Source organism: Bombyx mandarina, chromosome 12 (assembly GCF_030267445.1).
Source record: "Bombyx mandarina strain Sakado chromosome 12, ASM3026744v2".
Taxonomy (NCBI): Eukaryota; Metazoa; Arthropoda; class Insecta; order Lepidoptera; family Bombycidae; genus Bombyx; species Bombyx mandarina.
In genome coordinates this window covers 879,617-898,152 of record NC_143219.1, presented here as the reverse complement: position 1 = coordinate 898,152, position 18,536 = coordinate 879,617, and the positions used below count along the sequence as shown (strand labels likewise).

At 41.1% G+C, this 18,536-nt stretch overlaps 3 protein-coding genes across 3 annotated transcripts; 1 reads left to right on the top strand and 2 right to left on the bottom strand.

The window, feature by feature from the left end:
- The first annotated feature begins 4,019 nt into the window (after positions 1-4,019).
- LOC114243623 (ubiquitin thioesterase otubain-like) lies at positions 4,020-7,867 on the top strand. Its single transcript, XM_028175181.2, has 5 exons — positions 4,020-4,178; positions 4,276-4,575; positions 5,522-5,743; positions 7,306-7,416; positions 7,747-7,867. The coding sequence occupies exons 1-5, from the start codon at positions 4,071-4,073 to the stop codon at positions 7,831-7,833; spliced, it is 828 nt and encodes a 275-aa protein (XP_028030982.1). The 5' UTR covers positions 4,020-4,070; the 3' UTR covers positions 7,834-7,867.
- A 393-nt stretch (positions 7,868-8,260) lies between these two features.
- On the bottom strand, positions 8,261-11,172 carry LOC114243662 (uncharacterized). Its single transcript, XM_028175234.2, has 2 exons — positions 10,829-11,172; positions 8,261-10,510 (listed from the first exon to the last, which is right to left on the bottom strand). Exons 1-2 carry the CDS (start codon positions 10,991-10,993, stop codon positions 8,372-8,374), a joined length of 2,304 nt encoding a protein of 767 aa, XP_028031035.2. The 5' UTR covers positions 10,994-11,172; the 3' UTR covers positions 8,261-8,371.
- On the bottom strand, positions 11,001-12,129 carry Rsph9 (Radial spoke head protein 9). Its single transcript, XM_028175094.2, has one exon. It carries the CDS (start codon positions 12,127-12,129, stop codon positions 11,314-11,316), a length of 816 nt encoding a protein of 271 aa, XP_028030895.2. The 3' UTR covers positions 11,001-11,313.
- Between the last annotated feature and the right edge of the window lie 6,407 nt (positions 12,130-18,536).

The following is an 18,536-nucleotide window of genomic DNA, read 5'->3' as shown; positions in this document are numbered from 1 at the left end:
TGCTGAGGATCGTGACTGTATGTCAATGTTCTCCACTCGGTCCGGTTCTGCGCCATATGTACCGCTCCCCATATCTGGCCTCCAGTCACCTCCTTGAGTTGGTCAACCCATCTAGCTGGCGCTCTTCCTCTAGCGCGCTTCCCCTCCATCTGTCCGAGAATTGTGTTTCTCCAGGCTGTGCAATGAGGATCGCATTATGTGCCCAAAGAAACTCCGGATCCTTTCCTGGCACATAGTCAGCAGGCGCTTGGTGACCTTCAACTCTTCGAGGATGGAGACATTGGTTCTCATAGCTGTCCAAGGAATGCGTAGCAGCTTTCTCCAGCAATACATTTCAAACGCCTCAATCTTTTTGCGTTCCTTTTTCCCGAGACACCAAGTCTCCACCCCGTACAGGAAGATAGAGAAGACCAACGTACGAACCAGACGCATCTTAGTTACTCGGCAAATATTACGGTCTTTCCAGATTTTATCGAGGCTAGTCATGGCACTTTTAGCCATCCCGATACGGCGTCCGATTTCTTTCTCGCAGTTACCACGGTTAGAGATCAGCGACCCCAAGTATATAAATTCCTCCACTTTCTCATAATCCTTGAGTGCATTTGATGGACTTAAAACTTGAGCTCTGTCCACCGTCATCACTTTGGTCTTAGAGCGGTTTATGTGCAGGCCAAATTCAAGGCTCACTCTCTCTATTCGCTCCAAGATCGCAGCCATCTCGGTCTCGCTGGCTGCAAGGATTGTTGTATCATCGGCATATCTTAGGTTCGTGATCTTCGTACCGCCCACCGTAACGCCGCCGTTCCAGCCATCAAGCGCCTTCCTCATAATATACTCGCCGTAGAGGTTAAACAGCTTCGGAGAAAGTATGCATCCCTGACGGACCCCTCGTTCTGTATGGAATGTTTCAGATTGTGATTCATCCAATTTCACAAAGCTCGACCCATCAAGGTACAGCCTCTGGACAAGGAAGATAAGGTGTGATGGCACGCCCATTTCCGACATCATCCTGAACATGGAATTCCATTTTACGCAGTCAAATGCTTTGGCATAGTCTATGAAGCACATCACAAGAGGTTTATTGAATTCGCGACATTTTTCAATGAGTAGACGTACGTTCAGTATCTGTTCTCGTGTTCCTTTTCCTTGCACAAATCCTGACTGTTCCGGAGGAATCTGTCTATCTATGTAGGCGGCCAATCTCTTGTTCAAAATCTGGAGCATGATCTTACTAGCGTGGGGCATGAGGGAAATAGTGCGGTAATGTTCACATTTCTTTGTCGAGCCCTTTTTGTGTAGGGGGATGACAGCTGATTGTGCCCAGTCCTGAGGCCAAGTACCAGTGTACCAAATCTTGTTACAAATCTGGTAGAGTGTTTCGGCACCTTCAGGACCTAGATGTTTGATCATGGCAGCTGATATGCCATCAGGACCCACTGCCTTGTGTTTGAGCTTCTTGATGGCGTCCTCCACTTCACTGCGTAGTATGTTGGGTTCAGCTTCGTAATCATCCCACGACCTTTCGACCTCTCTATGCATGTTTTCACTGTAAAGCTCGTAGCAGTACTCTCGCCATCTGTTTAAAACCTGACTGAGGTCGGAGAGAGGGTTACCCTGCTTGTCGTCAACTGCCCACGATTTTGGTTTTGGTGGCTTCGTTAACAGCTTTACCTTATCGAAGAGATCTTTGGTTTGTACCTTCACAGCGTGTTGTTCTATTGCCTCACAGATACCAGAAATTTGTTTGTCCTTGTCCCATCTTAAAGCAGTTTGCACCTCTTTATGTAGCTTGTTGTAAGCCGTTACAGAACCTTCGCTTTTTGCAGTTCTCCTCTTCTCAATCAAGTCCCAAGCACTATCACTGATCCAATTCTTTTTATGACGGACACCTTTAAACTGTGCGCTAATTTCTTTAGCAGTTGTGAGAATAACGTCTTTAGTTCTCACCCAGTCAATGTCACTTGAATCAAATGGGTCAAGCTCTAGGGACCGGAGTTTTGGTCTTATCTCCTTTTCAAATTGTTGTAACGCGGGCCCATTCAAGGACATAGGTTTATTAACGCGTTTTTTAATGCTCCTTAGGCGAAGCTTGATATCAGCAATGAGAAGTTCATGGTCGCTACCGCAGTCGGCACCAGGCAGGGTTTTGGAATTGGTGATGCATGATCTCCATCTAGATTTTATTAATACGTAATCTATCTGATTCTTGTATTTTCCACCCGGCGCTGTCCATGTGTAAAGCCTTCTAGGGTGGTGCTGAAACCAAGTATTCATAATGGACATTTGGCTCTCAATACAGAAGTGCATTAGCATCTCGCCACGGTCATTATGTTTACCTAAACCATAGTTACCAACGATGGTGCCATTCAAAGGGTCATTTCTCGTTTTGCCGACTTTAGCATTTAGGTCTCCTTTTATAACAGCTATCTCCTGGGATGGTATGGCTCGCAATAGTTCTCTCAAGTCTGAGTAAAAGTGCTCGATTTCGTCTTCAGAAGCTGCAAAAGTTGGAGCGTACACCTATATAATATTCAGGGTCACTGGTCTGGTGTCCAATTTCAAAAGCATCATTCTGTCAGAGGGTCCCTGGTATCCCCTTACTGCTCCCTGCCAGCGCTTGGGTACTATAAAAGCTACTCCATTCTCGCTTTTCTCATTCGAGCCCGAGTAGTAAACAGTATTACCATTCTCAGTGACAAAATGACCACTTCCCTTCCAATGAACTTCACTGAGATATCAATATTTCGACTTTGCATCTCACTTTCTATTATATCGAGTTTGCCTGGTTGTGTTACTAGTCCTTTTACATTCCAAGTTCCAATTCTTATACTTCGCTTGCTTTTGGGTTTCCTCAAGTTAGGCAGTACAATGCTACCAGTAGTCCTAGTTTCACTGTCCGCCTGGTAGTCTACAGCACAGTGCCCAGTCGCATATTTCCCACCATGCATCCTGGGTTTGCGATGGCGCCGAGGGTCAGTCGGATCGCATGACATACTAACACAACTTGCGGACATAATATTCATACAGTTTTCTTGGGAAAATAGTGCAGTGGTTTCCCCTTGCCTTCTGCACCAGATATTTTAGGGGTTATTTTCACCCCAAGGTCACTGTAACCTCTTCCGACTGGTTGCCCGGTCAGGTGTATGGTTATACCGCCAATGCTCGGTCGCCAGAGCCTCGTCCGTTATCCAGCAGGGAGCACCACGACACGGTATACGCCATGCCGTCGCCATCCGGCGCGTGCAGGTGAGGTTGACAGTTGGGCCGGATCAGATGTGGTTTCCGTTCGCCCCGTTCTCCCCTTTCCGTTCGCCCCGTTCTCCCCATAATATATAGCATAACACATCTAATATAAAATATTGTGAAAAAAACTGGTTACATTATGGTTTTATTTCTTAATGGTAATTAAATTGTAAATATAAACTTATGTTATGGTTTTATTTTCAATTCCTTCATTCTATATCTATACTAATATTATAAAGAGGAAAGATTTGTTTGTTTGTTTGTTTCGAATAGGCTCCGAAACTACTGGACCGATTCCATTAGAAGCCGACATTGTCCCTGATGAACATAGGCTACTTTTTTTTCATTTTTCTTTATTTTATTTTTTTGGTTTCATGTGTGTTTTAATGTTTCCGAAGCGAAGCGAGGGCGGGTCGCTAGTTTAATATATTTTGTTTATACTTCATTTTATATATTTATTACACTTCATTTTAATTTAGTACAAATTTTTTTCGAAGGATAGACTACTAGTTGTCCTTCTAGTTTCACGAGAACGAATGGGCCAGCACGGATGCAATGTAGTAGGTAGGTATTTAAACCTATTTGGTTCAATATTCTTAGGTTTCTACAACTGTGTTTGTACCAGTGCAAGGGTTTGATTAACACGGTTACGATTTCATTTGCGTAGATTATTAATGATTAATGAAGGAATTTAACTGTAGATACTTTTTGTATTAATTTGCCGACGACATTGTCAATCAACTTTTCTGAACGATAAACGAATGTCATTTTAGTCATTTGTTTTGTTGCAATTTTCTGTCAAAACATATGTCAGTTGTTATTTGAAAATGGCGGATGATGCATCAAGCAGTAGCGGTATCACCGGTAATACGGTTGAAAATTCAATTAATCAAGATGAATTGATAATGAAACAGCAACGTGAAATAGAAAAAGAGGTAATATATATAATATACAACCAGAAAACTACCTAAAACTATACTTCACACTGAAAACATACTTTGAAATTTGACGTTACTGTTTGTTTGTTTTTAGATATCGGAAACAATACCGCTGGTTGGTGAAATTGAAGAATTGCAGACTTTAGAGAAAGAATATAACGAGGATCCGATTTATTTGCTCAAAGTGAAAGATTTGTCTTCGAAATACAAAAGCATTAGACGAACGCGTCCCGATGGCAATTGTTTCTTTCGCGCGTTCTCATACGCATATTTGGAACGCTTACTGACTGATAAGCAGGAATATGATAAGTTTTACGAAATAGCTAAAAATTCTAAAGATATTCTCGTCGCCTTAGGGTTTTCGCAGTTCACCGTTGAAGATTTTTACGAAACTGTAAGTTGCAACATTCTTTTTGTTTTGTTGACAAGGACGTTTCAAGTTTACGGGTCGCGCACGGGGCCTTGGCCGGAGACTATGGTTTTTTCTCAGAAAATAAAATTTTCGCTGTTAATCATCATAAAACTCACCAAAGTATTGGTTTGAATAGTCAGATCATCAGAGATAAGTCAGACATGAATATTATAAAATTTAATAAAAAAGATTGTTAGCATAATTGTTTGATTGAAAATTATTGGGGGCAGTAAAGCGTGGCTGGTTCGAGCAGTTTTAAAAAACCACAAATGTTTATAAAGCCTGGGTGACTGCCTTAAACTGGAATAGGCAAGATCTTAATGGCTTGTGTAGACAATGCATAATATAACAAAGCTTATTGTCTAAACACCAGGAAAGCCCAAAAATATTTCTGAATATAAAAGCTATTAGGATAGATCAATTTTAAGTGTTTGATGAAGACAGTGTTTCTAAGTAATACTTGGACCATATAATTAGATACCTTGATACTATAGAGTTGAGACTTGATCTACACGCTTGAAGTTTTTTTTTTTTTTTTTTATTGCTTAGATGTGTGGACGAGCTCACAGCCCACCTGGTGTTAAGTGGTTACTGGAGCCCATAGACATCTACAACGTAAATGCGCCACACACCTTGAGATATAGTTCTAAGGTCTCAGTATAGTCACAACGGCTGCCCCACCCTTCAAACCGAAACGCATTACTGCTTCACGGCAGAAATAGGCAGGGCGGTGGTACCTACCCGTACGGACTCACAAGAGGTCCTACCACCAGTCTTCACATTGTCTTCATGTCATCTGGACTTTTTCCTAATATCAAGTAGCTAATAGTTTGCAGACTTCTTTATTTAAAATATAATTTAAAAAAAGACATTCAACTTTGTCAATGTAAACTAAAACAACAAATCTAATTAACATTATAATTTGCAGTTTATGGAAGTAATCCAAAGAGTAGGGGAACATGCTGGTTCTACTCCGGATTTGATAGAAACAGTTCGTATGGAGCTTCATGATAAGTTCAACAAGCAGGGATATTCTGATTACATAGTGGTGTACCTTCGTCTTATTACATCTGGTCAGCTGCAGACAGACCAAGAATTTTATCAGAACTTTATTGAAGGACCACGCACTGTTACTGAGTTTTGTAGACAGGTAACAATGATATAAATGTTTTACAATTTATTTATTTACAATAAAAGGATTGTGCTGCAGCATTTAGGTTGTTTTTAGTAACCACTTAACTTTTTGTACCATGTGGTATTTTGATATTATTTGTATTTCTAACATATGTGCAAGTTAACTCCTGAAAAAGGAACATAATTTAAAATAAAGTTTCTGACTTACTGTTGTGATTCTGCTACATAGTAGTCAGGTTTAGTGTTTGAGGGTAGAATAATAATAAAATGTAATAAACACGATTGTGGATATTTGTTTTGCGAGAGACAACAAGGTTATTGTATTTTTTCCCAAAATATTTTTATATCAATAGTATAGTGCACTACACTTAAAATTGTTCATATTGCTCATGGTCACCGACATAGTCTTGAAATTAGTCCCATGTGTATAAACAACAGATTCTGCTTAAAGTATGGTCAAACCACATGTTGTGAATTTGTTTATGTTAAAAAAAGGTGACCGTATGTTTCATAGGGAGCGCTCTATACCATCCGGCTTTGGATTGAGCTCTCCTCCACAATGTTTCCCGAGCACTATGACATGTCCTTCTTCAAATGAGAATTGTGGAGAGTGCTTAACGGTAGGCAGCAGCTTGACTCTGCCCCCGGCATATCGGCGGAACGGGAGAGGGAGAACTCTTCCTCCCTCTCGGCGCCGTGCCGCCGCCGTCGAGCCGGGGGTCGGAGGAGGGCGTTTGTCCAGCTCCGGCCCCTATGAGGAGGCAGTCTCCTACCGGTGATGGTCACGGGGCGACCTAAGGGGGCTGAGACTGCGCCGCACGCTACCGTCACTCTAGCGCGCTGGCACCAGGAGGACGGGACGACGCGTCGGCGGCTGCGGACTGCGATGCGGTCCGCATTTTCGTCGTCGCTGTCGTCGCCGAACATACTGTGGAAGAGCAACCCGGTCGGCGGTGTATCGCGTTCCGACCCGGCAGGCTGGTTCTGGCCCAGCGGGGTATCCCGGAACACCAGCGGCATCGCCCGGGCGGCCTGAAGGGCCGCCGTACCGCGGAGACTGACGTCGTTGGTCGTCGACTATCGCCTCGACGACCCGTCGGTCGGGCGTCCTCGGGGTGGCGCCGCGTGTCTGGTTGTAGTGTTGACCGCGGGAACCCCCCTACTCTGACCGGGTTTTGACCCCGGACGGAGATCGGACGCCGGGTGTAAGAGTGCAGGGGAGTCGTTTAGTGGGTGGGCCCTAAATACCTTGGGCCCGCGGTCTGCTCTCAACACCTGCAGATCGTAGAGTCTCACATACCCCGCGCGCCCCCTAAGCGCGGGGACCTCGTAGGAGGTTCGGCCCTCGGCCCGGAAAAAAAAAAAAAAAAAATGCCCCCGGCATTGCTGAAGTCCATGGGCGACGGTAACCACTCACCATCAGGTGGGCCGTATGCTCGTCATCCTAAAAGGGCAATTAAAAAGTGATTTTTTTAGTATCGTATGACATTTACCATGCAGGTGCCTAGGTTCATTCAGTTGGAAAGAGAACCGTGATTCAAAAATATTTTTGTTAGACCTATTAATTTGTTATTGCAGGAAGTGGAACCGATGTACAAAGAGTCTGACCATATCCATATCATAGCATTGAGTAATGCACTCAAGGTGTGTGTCCGAGTGAAGTACATGGATCGGGGTGAAGGTAGTCAGGTGAGCAATAAAACTTAGATAATAGTTACCAAAAAAATTTGATTGTGAATTACATATTGTAATGTAATTTTAAATTGAAAGCAAAAATATTTAAATTGGTAAAGCAGTAGTAAAGTACCTACTTCAAAATTGTTCATTCCTTTAATTTCAATTCTGGTTCAACCAAAAGAATAACCAGTTTCACAGAAAACTAAAAATATCCTAACTCTCTGTTATCTGTTTTGTGAATAGAACCTTGTTACAAAAAGATTTACATTATAAAAATTTAACAGCATCTTTTTTCTACTTGCTAACGTGGTAATTAGTAAATGTCAAAATTTTTTATTGCAGGTGATAGCACATGATTTTCCAGAGGGTTCTACTCCGCTTGTCCATCTACTTTACCGGCCTGGCCACTATGATATATTGTATGCGTGATCAAACATTTTCTTACCATAAATTATACTTTATACATTGTCTTTCATTTTAGTTTTTAATGTTACTTTAGGAAGTGCCTACGTATTGTTTTTAAATTTAATGAAAAAATTTAAATGTTTGGGTATTATTTTATAAAGTATAAAGCAACTAATGCTTTAAAGCATGGTCAAATTCGTAACAAGCGTGCTAAGCATTCAATTACTTGAAAATCAAACGAGTAGGTAAGGGAATCGCAGTCATTTAAGGTCAATAACAGATCGTACTAAAAAACTGGTACCTGGTAGTCACATCACTGTAGTGTCTTATTCTTTAGGCCATAACCGCTACAAAATTTATATTGCATTAAAAGCAATAAACAAAATATTACTATACTTTCAAAATAACACAATGGGATAATTTAATGAAGGTTAAAGAAAAAACAACTAAATATCACAAAATTAGCTTTCTATTTATGTAACTAAAATAATGAATAAAATAAGGATAGGACTAAAAATGTCAAGTAATACATAGATAATATAAAGTAAAACATTTTTAGCAGTTATCTGCAGAAGTATACACCATCTGGCTCTCTTCGAGGCTTCATCCCTGCAAAGAATGCCTTAATATCTTCTTCTTTTACCACTTCCTTTTTGTCTTTAAAACTCTTAAAGAAATCCAGCAATTTATCTCGGAGCTTGTTGTATTCAGTCATAGCATTTATTTGTTGGATCCTGTCCAAGGATGATAGGGCCTGCAGACCCTTTTCATACTGTGATGATGGCCCACCATTGTTTTTCTCTTGACCCAATGTTTCGTAAGCTATCACAGTGTCTTCTGGGTCAATAAGGAACAAGACATTCAAATCTTTATACATTGTTACACATTCATTACACATACATAGTTTCTGTCTGAAATTAGGAGCCCAAAATGTAGCCCCTTTATGACGTTTTTTCACTCCTTTAGGTCTTTTGCAATGTATCAATTCACTCTTTTGCTTTTTAACGGGCAATTCTTCAGTACATTCAATAAATTTTCTCTTACTTTGTGCACTTATTTCTCTCTGGGAATTGTCTTCAATATTGTCACCACCATTAGAAGTACTTTGACCATTTTCAATTATTTTATTTTCAGTTATATTCAGAATCTCTGTATTTTCTTTTACATGAGCATCACTATTTGAGTAAAATTGTTCTAATTCCTGATTAGAAGTACATTTAATTTCTGATGTGTCTTCTTTTTGAACAGGCATCTCCGTAATTTTGTTGAGACCAGTCTCAGTATCAGAATCAAAGATTTTCATTTCTTCATCAGCACTACCATTATTTTGCAACATATTTATGTTTTGATCTGAAATCTCCGTGGTTATGTTCTGACTATTTTCATTATTTGTATCAATTAGTTTCAATGTTTCACCAGTACTGTCAGTGATTTCAGCCATATTTTCAAATTGATCTAGTACTTCTGACTCTTTTGTTGATATTGGTATTGTTTCTGGTTTTACTTCATTATCAATATCTTTTGTGAGTTCTGAAAGTTCTTTAGTGGCTGTTTCAAGAGTATCTTCATCTGTATTTTCTATATTTTCTGTCTCTATTTCCGTAATTCCAACATTAACTTCATTACCATTTGCTATATCTTTAGATCCTGTCTCTGAAAGATCTTCAGTAGCTGTTTGAAGAATATCTTCATGACTATGTGTTATATCTCTAGATTCTATCTCCAAAGGTTCCTTAGCTGCAGTATCTTCATTATTTGTAATTTTTTTACATTCTATCTCAGTCTCTTTTTCCAGAGTGTAGCTTTGAGAAAGTATAGTATCCTTGCATGTATTATTATCATTATCAGTATCCTGACTTATGTCTTCAGTATTAAATGAATTTATTTTATTAGCACTCTCTTCAATTTCTTTTGAAGATATATTTAAATCATCGTTGTGGTTCATTTCTTTATCATTTGTTTTTATTATATTTTCATTCACATTTTTTACATCATCTACTTGTCCATTGAAAGTTTCTATATATTTTTTTTCTGGAATAAAGTCATTAGAAATATCAATTTCTTTTGCAGTTTGGGTTTTATCTCCTGGGGCAGATTCAGTAACATGAATTATTTTATCAGACGCTACTTGAGTATTTTCTTCAAAAAAATCTTTTATATCCCCATTACAAGAAATAGAAGATATAACAACATTTCCAGCATCAACAGAGAGGATATCAACTTCTCCATTTTCTACATTCACAGCTAGTTCACTGTAGTCATGTAGAAACTCATTCTTTTCCATACAAGCCTTACAGATCATTTCTGAATATAGTTCGCTGCTCGGTACAATAGCTTCAAGATGTGTAGAATGCAACCAATCTTCACATATGACACATTGGATCATTTCATCTTCAAATGTTGCATCTGGATCAGGATAAGGTCTATGGCAAATACAGTAAAGTCCACTAAAGTTTTGATTATAAATATTATCTTTATTGAAGTCAGTCTTATTTGGTGTGAATTGACACGGGTGGGATTTAAATTTTGGGTTACCACAGTCACAACGGAAGTTCCTTTTTGTATATAACTCGACCAGATCATGGTTTTCGTGGCAAGCGATGCTGCATGCCAGGCAGACTCCGGCTCTCTGGTTTTGATCGTCTTTGGCTTCAGGGCAGCATGTAATGCAGGCGTAAATAGCTTGACGTTTTATGTAGCCCTGTAATTATTGGTGAAAAATTTTTTTTATGAAATGCATAAGTTATAGTAAATTCACTTTAATTTTTAAGGGAACACATTATTTCCGTAACATTTACAAAATTTTAAATCAACTGCGTTTTTGTTAGATAATTTCTCCGTTTTGTACGTTCGGTAGATTTTTTTTAGTAGTATTTATTATCAATGATTGAGAGTTTTGTTTTGTATTTTAACGTTTCATATTTCCATTACAAGCTACTTTATACGATCTTTGTAACCGCCAGCCATGTTTAATGGATTTTTGACCGTCTTACATTTGAATTTTAGCACATAATCTTACCGTAGAATAGGTGCAGTTCTTCTCGTCGGAGGCTCCAAGAACAGCGTTTGCGTCGTCTTCAAAATCCTGCTGTTCTTGTAAAACATCGAGCATAGTTACAACTTTTTCCCCATCGCAATCTGCCATATCGACGTCTTCATTTGTATTCACACTGTTCGTGGACATGTCTTAGAAATAATTACTTAAGAGACTTTAAACGACAGTAATGTAATGTAGAATCTATCTTAATTTTGCAAAAAAGCCGGTTGATTACGCGCCAATCGTACTTTTTAAAGATCTGTAGCGAAATGAAAAACAACATAAGTTTAGAATCCACCAACCAACATTAACAGAATTTAGAGCTGTACTTAAAAAAAAACTACTGAAACTCCTAAATCGACTAAGCCGAACTTTTGTTCATAGTGATGTAGTCAGTTTTTAGTTAAAAGATTTTAAGCGTGATGTAGTTCAATCCATTTATTATTTTAGCTTTAAAAAAGACATAGTTAAATAAGAAACGGTACATCCAAATTTTTACGACCGTTACCGATGTAAAGAAATCCTGCATCAGACGTTTTTACTTTGTGAAAATATGACATACCGGGCCAATATAAGCTTTTCAAATACGCAACACTTCCAGTTTTTTCTAATGATAAATTCCAGCACCCTTTAGGTATATCTTGATCTATAGAGTCAAGAAAATCCATACTGTAATTATAGTCTGGGCGTGTTAGTAAATTTGTGTTCCATCTGTGCTGAGCAGGTCTGATATGTAAATAGGATTTTAGTTCTTTTGCTTCCGTTGCAGTAAGGCCATAGAAATTTGGATTTATCGTAATAGAGCCATCTGGCCGTTTGATTAGTTGTCCTCTTGCGCATATTTCAACTTCTTCACAAATATTACTGATTGTAGCAGCCAAGCGATTTTCTTCTTTCATGAAGCGACACCGGTCAGGGTGGTTTTCTTCGAAACTTTCATCTAGCACTTTGATTTTGAGTGACGGGTCTCCGCGAAAAGGAAACGTAGTAATTAACGAGAGCTCTTTGTATTTCTTTTTCGGCCTAGGAAGTAAAGACCAGAATTGAAAGTCAGTGGTGTAAAAATACTTTTTACCTGTCAGAGCGTCATTTGTTAGGCCAACAGCGATGTAATAATCTAGATCCGTGGCGTAAATCTGTCCCCAATATTGTACGATGGTGAAATGGTTTTCGACCTGTAGTACTGTTAGAGAATTCTGTAATAATGAAATGATTTCGCTGTTTAATGTAGCACCATTTACATTAACGTATTCTTTGTATTCCCACAACTTGTGAATATTCATTGTTTTAAGATTTTCAGAGAAAAAATTGATGTTGTGTAAACTTCATCACAAAGTTTGACGAGTGTTGTTATTCCATAAGTTTGTTTTTTATTCTATTCGTAAATTTCAAAAGAGAATGTACGCACTACGTACATTTTACTTTTACTTTGGGAGGAACGCGTGGCCTCAAGCTATGTTAAATATTTTATTTGTTAATTTAGTATTTAATAAGGTTAAAACATCGCATATTAACCGTTCTGTACGTGAAAGGGCATAAATATGAGAATACTAAATAAAAATGCCCGATTGCCCCAAAGACACTTTGAGTACATTTTCCGCACTTTACTGAGAAGTTATTACATTTCTTCTCATTTAGGTCCTATAGACTTATCTCACCCATTTAATCTATTTAATTGAACTACCATTTTGCTTTTCAATTTTCATACATCAAATATATTTTGTAAAAAAATAATATTTAGTGTGATCTATTAGTTAATTCAATGGACGAGTCAAATTAATTAGTATGGAGGGTAGTGATAAAAGGAGACCTGTCTTAACATTGGGAAAATTTGTCTAGAATTTTGGAAAAAAGTGTCCAACTGTAAGCAGCTCTCAAGTCGAGCCCGTGATCTCACCCACTCGTTAGGGTGTAGCTGAAATATCCTCATGGGCTACAAGATAATAGGTAAGGAAAAAATTATAAAAAAAGCAACAACAAAATAGCACTAGCGTAGTTGGTAGTGTGCTATAAATGTAGCAGTTGTAAACGAAGTGTGCAGAATTGAAAAAAAAAGTGTTGTGAGCTGAAAATTAATAATCTGAAAAATATGTAGGTACATAAAATAATTATCAGCGTAATAATATTAATTGTATACAACTTAAATGAAAATTAATAGAAAAATTAAAAATATCACAAAACTTTTACGTCTTAGCAGGTATGCTCATCATGGTATGCGTCTTGGGAATTTAACGGGCTATAAATTACAAGACTGGTGGGCTGCTAATAAACTCAATTTAAAGCAGTTTTTTTTATGAAGGAAGGATTATCTTTTCAGTTGTAACTTATTAGGATTACCTTTCCAGGTATTTCCAGTTTCACTACGACAAGAGGGCAAGCACGGGCTCAGCCAGGAGGGTGGGATTTGCTAACAATTACTCGAGCGCCTCCGAAGGAGACCTACTAACTCAAGGGCAGCTGCTTCGGCAATTTATCTACTTCCGGATCGGAATCGCGACCCGCTGAGAAGATCCGGCGAGAAACTCAGCGGGCTGATGTATGGGTTAGGTATTATACTGGGGGAGTCGCGTTTCCGATCCGGTGGTAGATTCTGCGAAGCACTGCTCTTGCTAGGGCCAGTGTTAGCATCATCTCCCGCTTGAGCCCCGAGAGCTTACTTATATGCTAGGGTAATGCTGATATAACCTCTCAAGGCTATCAGTCTACCCCTAAAGAATTTCCTCCTGTGTAAGCTTGACATTAAAGTAAACAAAGTAATGAAAAAACAGAAACAGCTTATTATCGATTATTTTATTATTCTACTTTCTTTGAAAGCTCCCTGTTTTCGTAGTGAGAGCGTAATGTGTGTGAAACTTGATTTCCCTTCTCGTATGACAATTACCTTGGTTGGACCATTCCGCGCCAAATGTTTACAAGCCCTCTATCAGACTCAATACGCAACATGACCGCACGGTTTTCCAATTTAGGGAGCGCTTTTGACTCAACCACGTGCATATACACGAGGGTTCCAGATAAATTGGAAGCAAAATAAAACACGAGAAGCAATTTGTGTATTTTTATAGATTAAGGGCGATCGTGTTGCTTGTTTGCAGACTCGCGGGTGACATTCCGAAGAAAATATTACATTGAGGCGTTTTTATTTCATTTGTGTTAAATTAATAGGTATCGTCATGAATATTTAAATTAGGAATATTTATGTTAAGCTAAGCCGTCAAAAAATATACACAACGACAAAATAAAAGTTTTGACAATTATTAGGTACTTAAACAAAAAAACGTATCCTAAAATTGATCTTCATATTTGAGGCCGTCAGTGTAAAAATTTCTGATCCACAACTTTTCATATTCGTGCTTATGTATTGCAATTTATTTAAAACAGCGTGCCGTGAAGCTGTAATGCGTTTCGGTTTGAAGGGTGGGGGCAGTCGTTGTAACTTTACTTGAGACCTTAGAACTTATATTTCAAGGTGGGTGGCACATTTACGTTGTGGATGTCTATGGGCTCCAGTAACCACTTAGCACCAGGTGGGCTGTGAGCTCGTCCACACATCTGCAATAAATAAAAACAATAAATATTGATACAAAACCGGCCTATCCCTAGTTTCACCCATGGCTTACAGATGGCTTTGTAAATATTATTTTTGCCCGTATTGTTTTTGCTTAAGAAGCAGTGTAAAAAAAATTAAAGCCTCATTATCTCCGTACTAGCTATAAGTAAGTTTAGGCCACTTTTGCGCTGACTGACTCATTTATGGTGGGAAAAAATGGTACTGCTACTGGACGCTAGGTGGCAGGATTGGTTTTAAAATTGAAGCTTGTGTTAGAATGATTGATGAATGAAATAAATTAAATGTTAATGATATTGTTAAGACGTGGTTTTGTTTTCATTAATTTATTATAACTCACCACGATATAGTGGGATGAAAATGAAATGCTATTTGATTTTTAAGCGATATTTCGCTTACATTAGTCTTTGTAATTAAAGGTCCGTTTTAGTTAGATTAATATCAACAAACGTATATTTTTAATTTAAATTCAATGAAGCTTACCCCATTCAAATAGTTGAAGAAGTCTTTTTGCTATGATATTTTTTCCAAATTTTAAGCTTTAAAATAAGTCTCCCCTGTAAAGTTGCAAAAATGTCGCTTAAGCCTTTCACTCCTCGATATAATCATTAAAATGAAGCGCTATGACAGGTCATGGCTCTTGAATAAGGATTATCAGAATAACGTTTTTACCGTTCTTCAGACCAGTATGTAATATTACTCCAAGGTTGAAACGTGGGGGTAGCAACTCTTGCGTACAAGTGGCGTTACCACCAGTCTACCACAGGACATCTCAGATATTTGTGACTATGAAAAGAAGACTGTTTTTTTATTGCTTAGATGGATGGACGAGCTCACTGCCCACCTGATGTTAAGTGGGTACTGGAGCCCATAGACATCCACAACGTAAAGCGCCACTCATCTTGAGATATAAGTTCTAAGGTCTCAAGTTTTTTTTTGTTTCTTAAATGGGTAGACGAGCTCACAGCCCACCTGATTTTAAGTGGTTACTGGAGCCCATAGACATCTAGAACGTAAATGCGTCACCCACTTTGAGATATGAGTTCTAAGGTCACAGTACATATAGTTACAACATCTGCCTCTCCTTTCAAACCGAAACGCATTACTGCTTTACGGCAGAAATAGGCAGGGTGGTGGTACCTACCCGTGCGGACTCACAAGAGGTCCTGCCTCCAGTAAGACCAAGTAAAACAAGTATGTACCATTATTCAAGATTTATCGGTAAAAACTATTTAAATATCTCCAAAGTGACTTTTAAATGAGGCTGCCTTTATCTAGTATCGTTTTAAACAATAGGCGACACACGTGCGTGCCTCTTGTCGTGTTCGGTCGATTCGGCACGTGCTGCCGCGGGAGGGGCGCTACGTGACCCGCGCTATCTCTGCCTCTCAACACTGCAGTGCGTATTCAGGACGGCCAATATAAAATATTTAAATAAAATTGTCATCATTTATCATCAGCTTAGAAACGTCCACTCCAGGCCTCCCCCGAAGCTCGCCAAAAGGGCCTTCGCTGCAATTTAATAAGAATTAATATTAAGCTGAAATTGACCATGGTTAATAATCATATAAAATCAGAGACTTAAGATATATGAAGTAATAGGTTAAAGTGGTAACGATACCAATTGGCTTAAGCTTAGGCGTATATTGTCTAGGCGTCCTTGGCCGAGATAGTTTCATTTTTTTTTCATTCCGATAGAGGCACCCGTCACGTGCGGACGTGCTCATCGTCCACTCGATCGCCCGGTCTTTGTTCGCCCGGCTTTTGTTAGCCCGGCCATTGTTCGCGCGGCCTGTGTTCGTGATACATCTGCCGACCAAGTGTGTTTCCTGGAAGCTTTTATTTGTTTTGTTTTAGTTATTTTTGTGTTCGTGGAACATTTGCCGACAAAGTGTTTTCCTGCAAGTATTTATTTGTTTTGTTTCTTTTTGTAATTTCTGTTTTGTTGTGCTTTTTCTTTGTCCTGTAGTAATCGCGCCGCATTGCCACCTGTGTTCAATAGAACCGCTCAGGTCCGAGAAGTTGGGGCCTCGCCGCAAGGCGAGTGTTTCAAGACCCGGGGCCGCCCCACCTGGGTACTCAGCGATCATGGACGCTGTATTCGCGGAATTCCTCCGACTTCGCCACCCACAGCTCGCCTCAGAGTTTCTGGCTTTCAAGGCCAATCACACTGCGAGCCCTCTCGAGGACTCCGCCGCGCTCGCTGCTCCTGCGTCGCCTGTACCTGCGTGCAGAGCTTCTGCATTGAGCACCGCAGCCTCTGTCGTGCCTGCCGCTCCCGTGTCGCCTATACTGGCGAGAAAAGCTGCTGCGTCGTCCGCCGTGACCATCGTTTCAGCTGAGCGATCATCCGCAGCCTCCGTCGCGCCCTCTAAAACATCTACACTTGCTCGTAGGTCGCCTGCACCCGCCTCCTCGTGCTCCGACTCTGACTCGGACATGGAGGTCGACCTCGCCCCCGCCTCATCGACGGATGGATTCACCCTGGTACAGAAGGGTAAGAAGCGTGCCGCGGAGTCTCGAGCTCCCGCGGCCGCTAAAATTAGCAAAGCCGTGAACGCGTCGCGCCCCCGCCCTCAGACTCCCGTTGCGCCCCCAGCCCGTGCCACTCCGTCGCCGCGTCCGGTGGCACAAAATAAAACCCAGACCCCTCCCCCGGTTATCCTTCAGGAGAAGGCAGCTTGGGATCGAGTTTGCCTGGCCCTTAAGGCCAAAAATATAAATTTCACGAATGCCCGTAACCTCGCGAACGGCATTCAAATTAAGGTTCAAACACCTGACGACCATAGGGCCCTCTCTTCTTACCTCCGTAAGGAACGTATAAGTTTCCATACTTATACGCTCCAGGAGGAGCGCGAACTCCGCGTTGTAATACGCGGAATCCCTAAAGAGTTAGATGTAGAGCTCGTCAAGGCCGATCTGTTAGAACAGGGCTTTCCAGTGAATTCTGTGCACCGTATGCACACCGGTCGCGGTAGGGAGCCATATAATATGGTTCTAGTCACCCTCCAGCCTACCCCCGAGGGTAAGAAAATCTTCAACACACAGACCGTCTGTAGGCTCTCCGGTATCGCCATCGAAGCCCCCCATAAAAAAGGCACTCCTAGCCAGTGCCATAACTGTCAATTGTACGGGCACTCTTCCCGTAACTGTCACGCGCGCCCCCGATGTGTTAAGTGTTTGGGCGATCACGCCACGGCCCTCTGCGCTCGCGACCAAAAAACCGCGACGGAACCGCCTAGCTGCGTCCTGTGTCGAACACAGGGTCACCCCGCGAATTACCGTGGTTGCCCCCGAGCCCCTAAAATAAATCGCCGCGTCGCCCGCCAAAACCGCCTCCGAGCTTCCGGCCCAGACATCAAAGCCACGGCACCCTCTGCGTCGCAGGCTAAGCCAGCGTTCGTTCCGGCGGCGGTGCCCAGTGTCTCGGCCTGGGCAAAACCGCTGCCGTACACGAACACGGCTACAACTCCCTCCTCCGCGATTCGTCCCGCCCCCGCGACTCGTCCCTCTCCCGCGACTTGCCCTCCGACCGCGTCCGACAATCTCGCTTTAGCGATCGACTTCTTTCAGTCGATCAACTTTGAGCGCGTTAACGCTTTGGGCGACGCCATTCGCGCTGCCTCCACTGCACAACACTTTATCGCCGTTGTGCAAGAATACGCCGACGTATACGCGTCATTAAATACGTACGTCCTCCCCTCACTCCGCCGGTAATCAATGGCGTATATAAGTAGAATAAAGCCCCTATCCGTAACGATAGGATTTTTTAACGCTTACGGTCTCGCAAATCAACGTGATCAGGTTTCTGACTTTTTGCGTGACCATCAAATTGATATCTTTTTAGTGCAGGAGACCCTACTTAAGCCCGCGCGCCGTGACCCTAAAATCGCGAACTATAACATGGTCAGGAACGACAGGCTCTCTGTCCGTGGTGGTGGTACCGTCATTTACTATAGAAGAGCCCTGCATTGCGTCCCGCTCGATCCTCCCGCGCTCGCTAATATCGAAGCATCAGTGTGCCGAATCTCACTGACGGGACACGCGCCGATCGTTATCGCGTCCGTTTATCTTCCACCGGATAAGATCGTTCTAAGCAGTGATATCGAGGCGCTGCTCGGTATG

Bases quoted from the DNA above. Each gene is read 5' to 3' on its own strand.
- Rsph9 (XM_028175094.2), bottom strand. From the start codon at position 12,129: ATGAATATTCACAAGTTGTGGGAATACAAAGAATACGTTAATGTAAAT.
- LOC114243623 (XM_028175181.2), top strand. From the start codon at position 4,071: ATGGCGGATGATGCATCAAGCAGTAGCGGTATCACCGGTAATACGGTT. The intron at 4,179-4,275 runs GTAATATATATA...GTTTGTTTTTAG, and splicing joins AACGTGAAATAGAAAAAGAG to ATATCGGAAACAATACCGCT. The intron at 7,417-7,746 runs GTGAGCAATAAA...TTTTTATTGCAG, and splicing joins ATCGGGGTGAAGGTAGTCAG to GTGATAGCACATGATTTTCC.
- LOC114243662 (XM_028175234.2), bottom strand. From the start codon at position 10,993: ATGTCCACGAACAGTGTGAATACAAATGAAGACGTCGATATGGCAGAT. The intron at 10,511-10,828 runs GTAAGATTATGT...CAATAATTACAG, and splicing joins AGAACTGCACCTATTCTACG to GGCTACATAAAACGTCAAGC.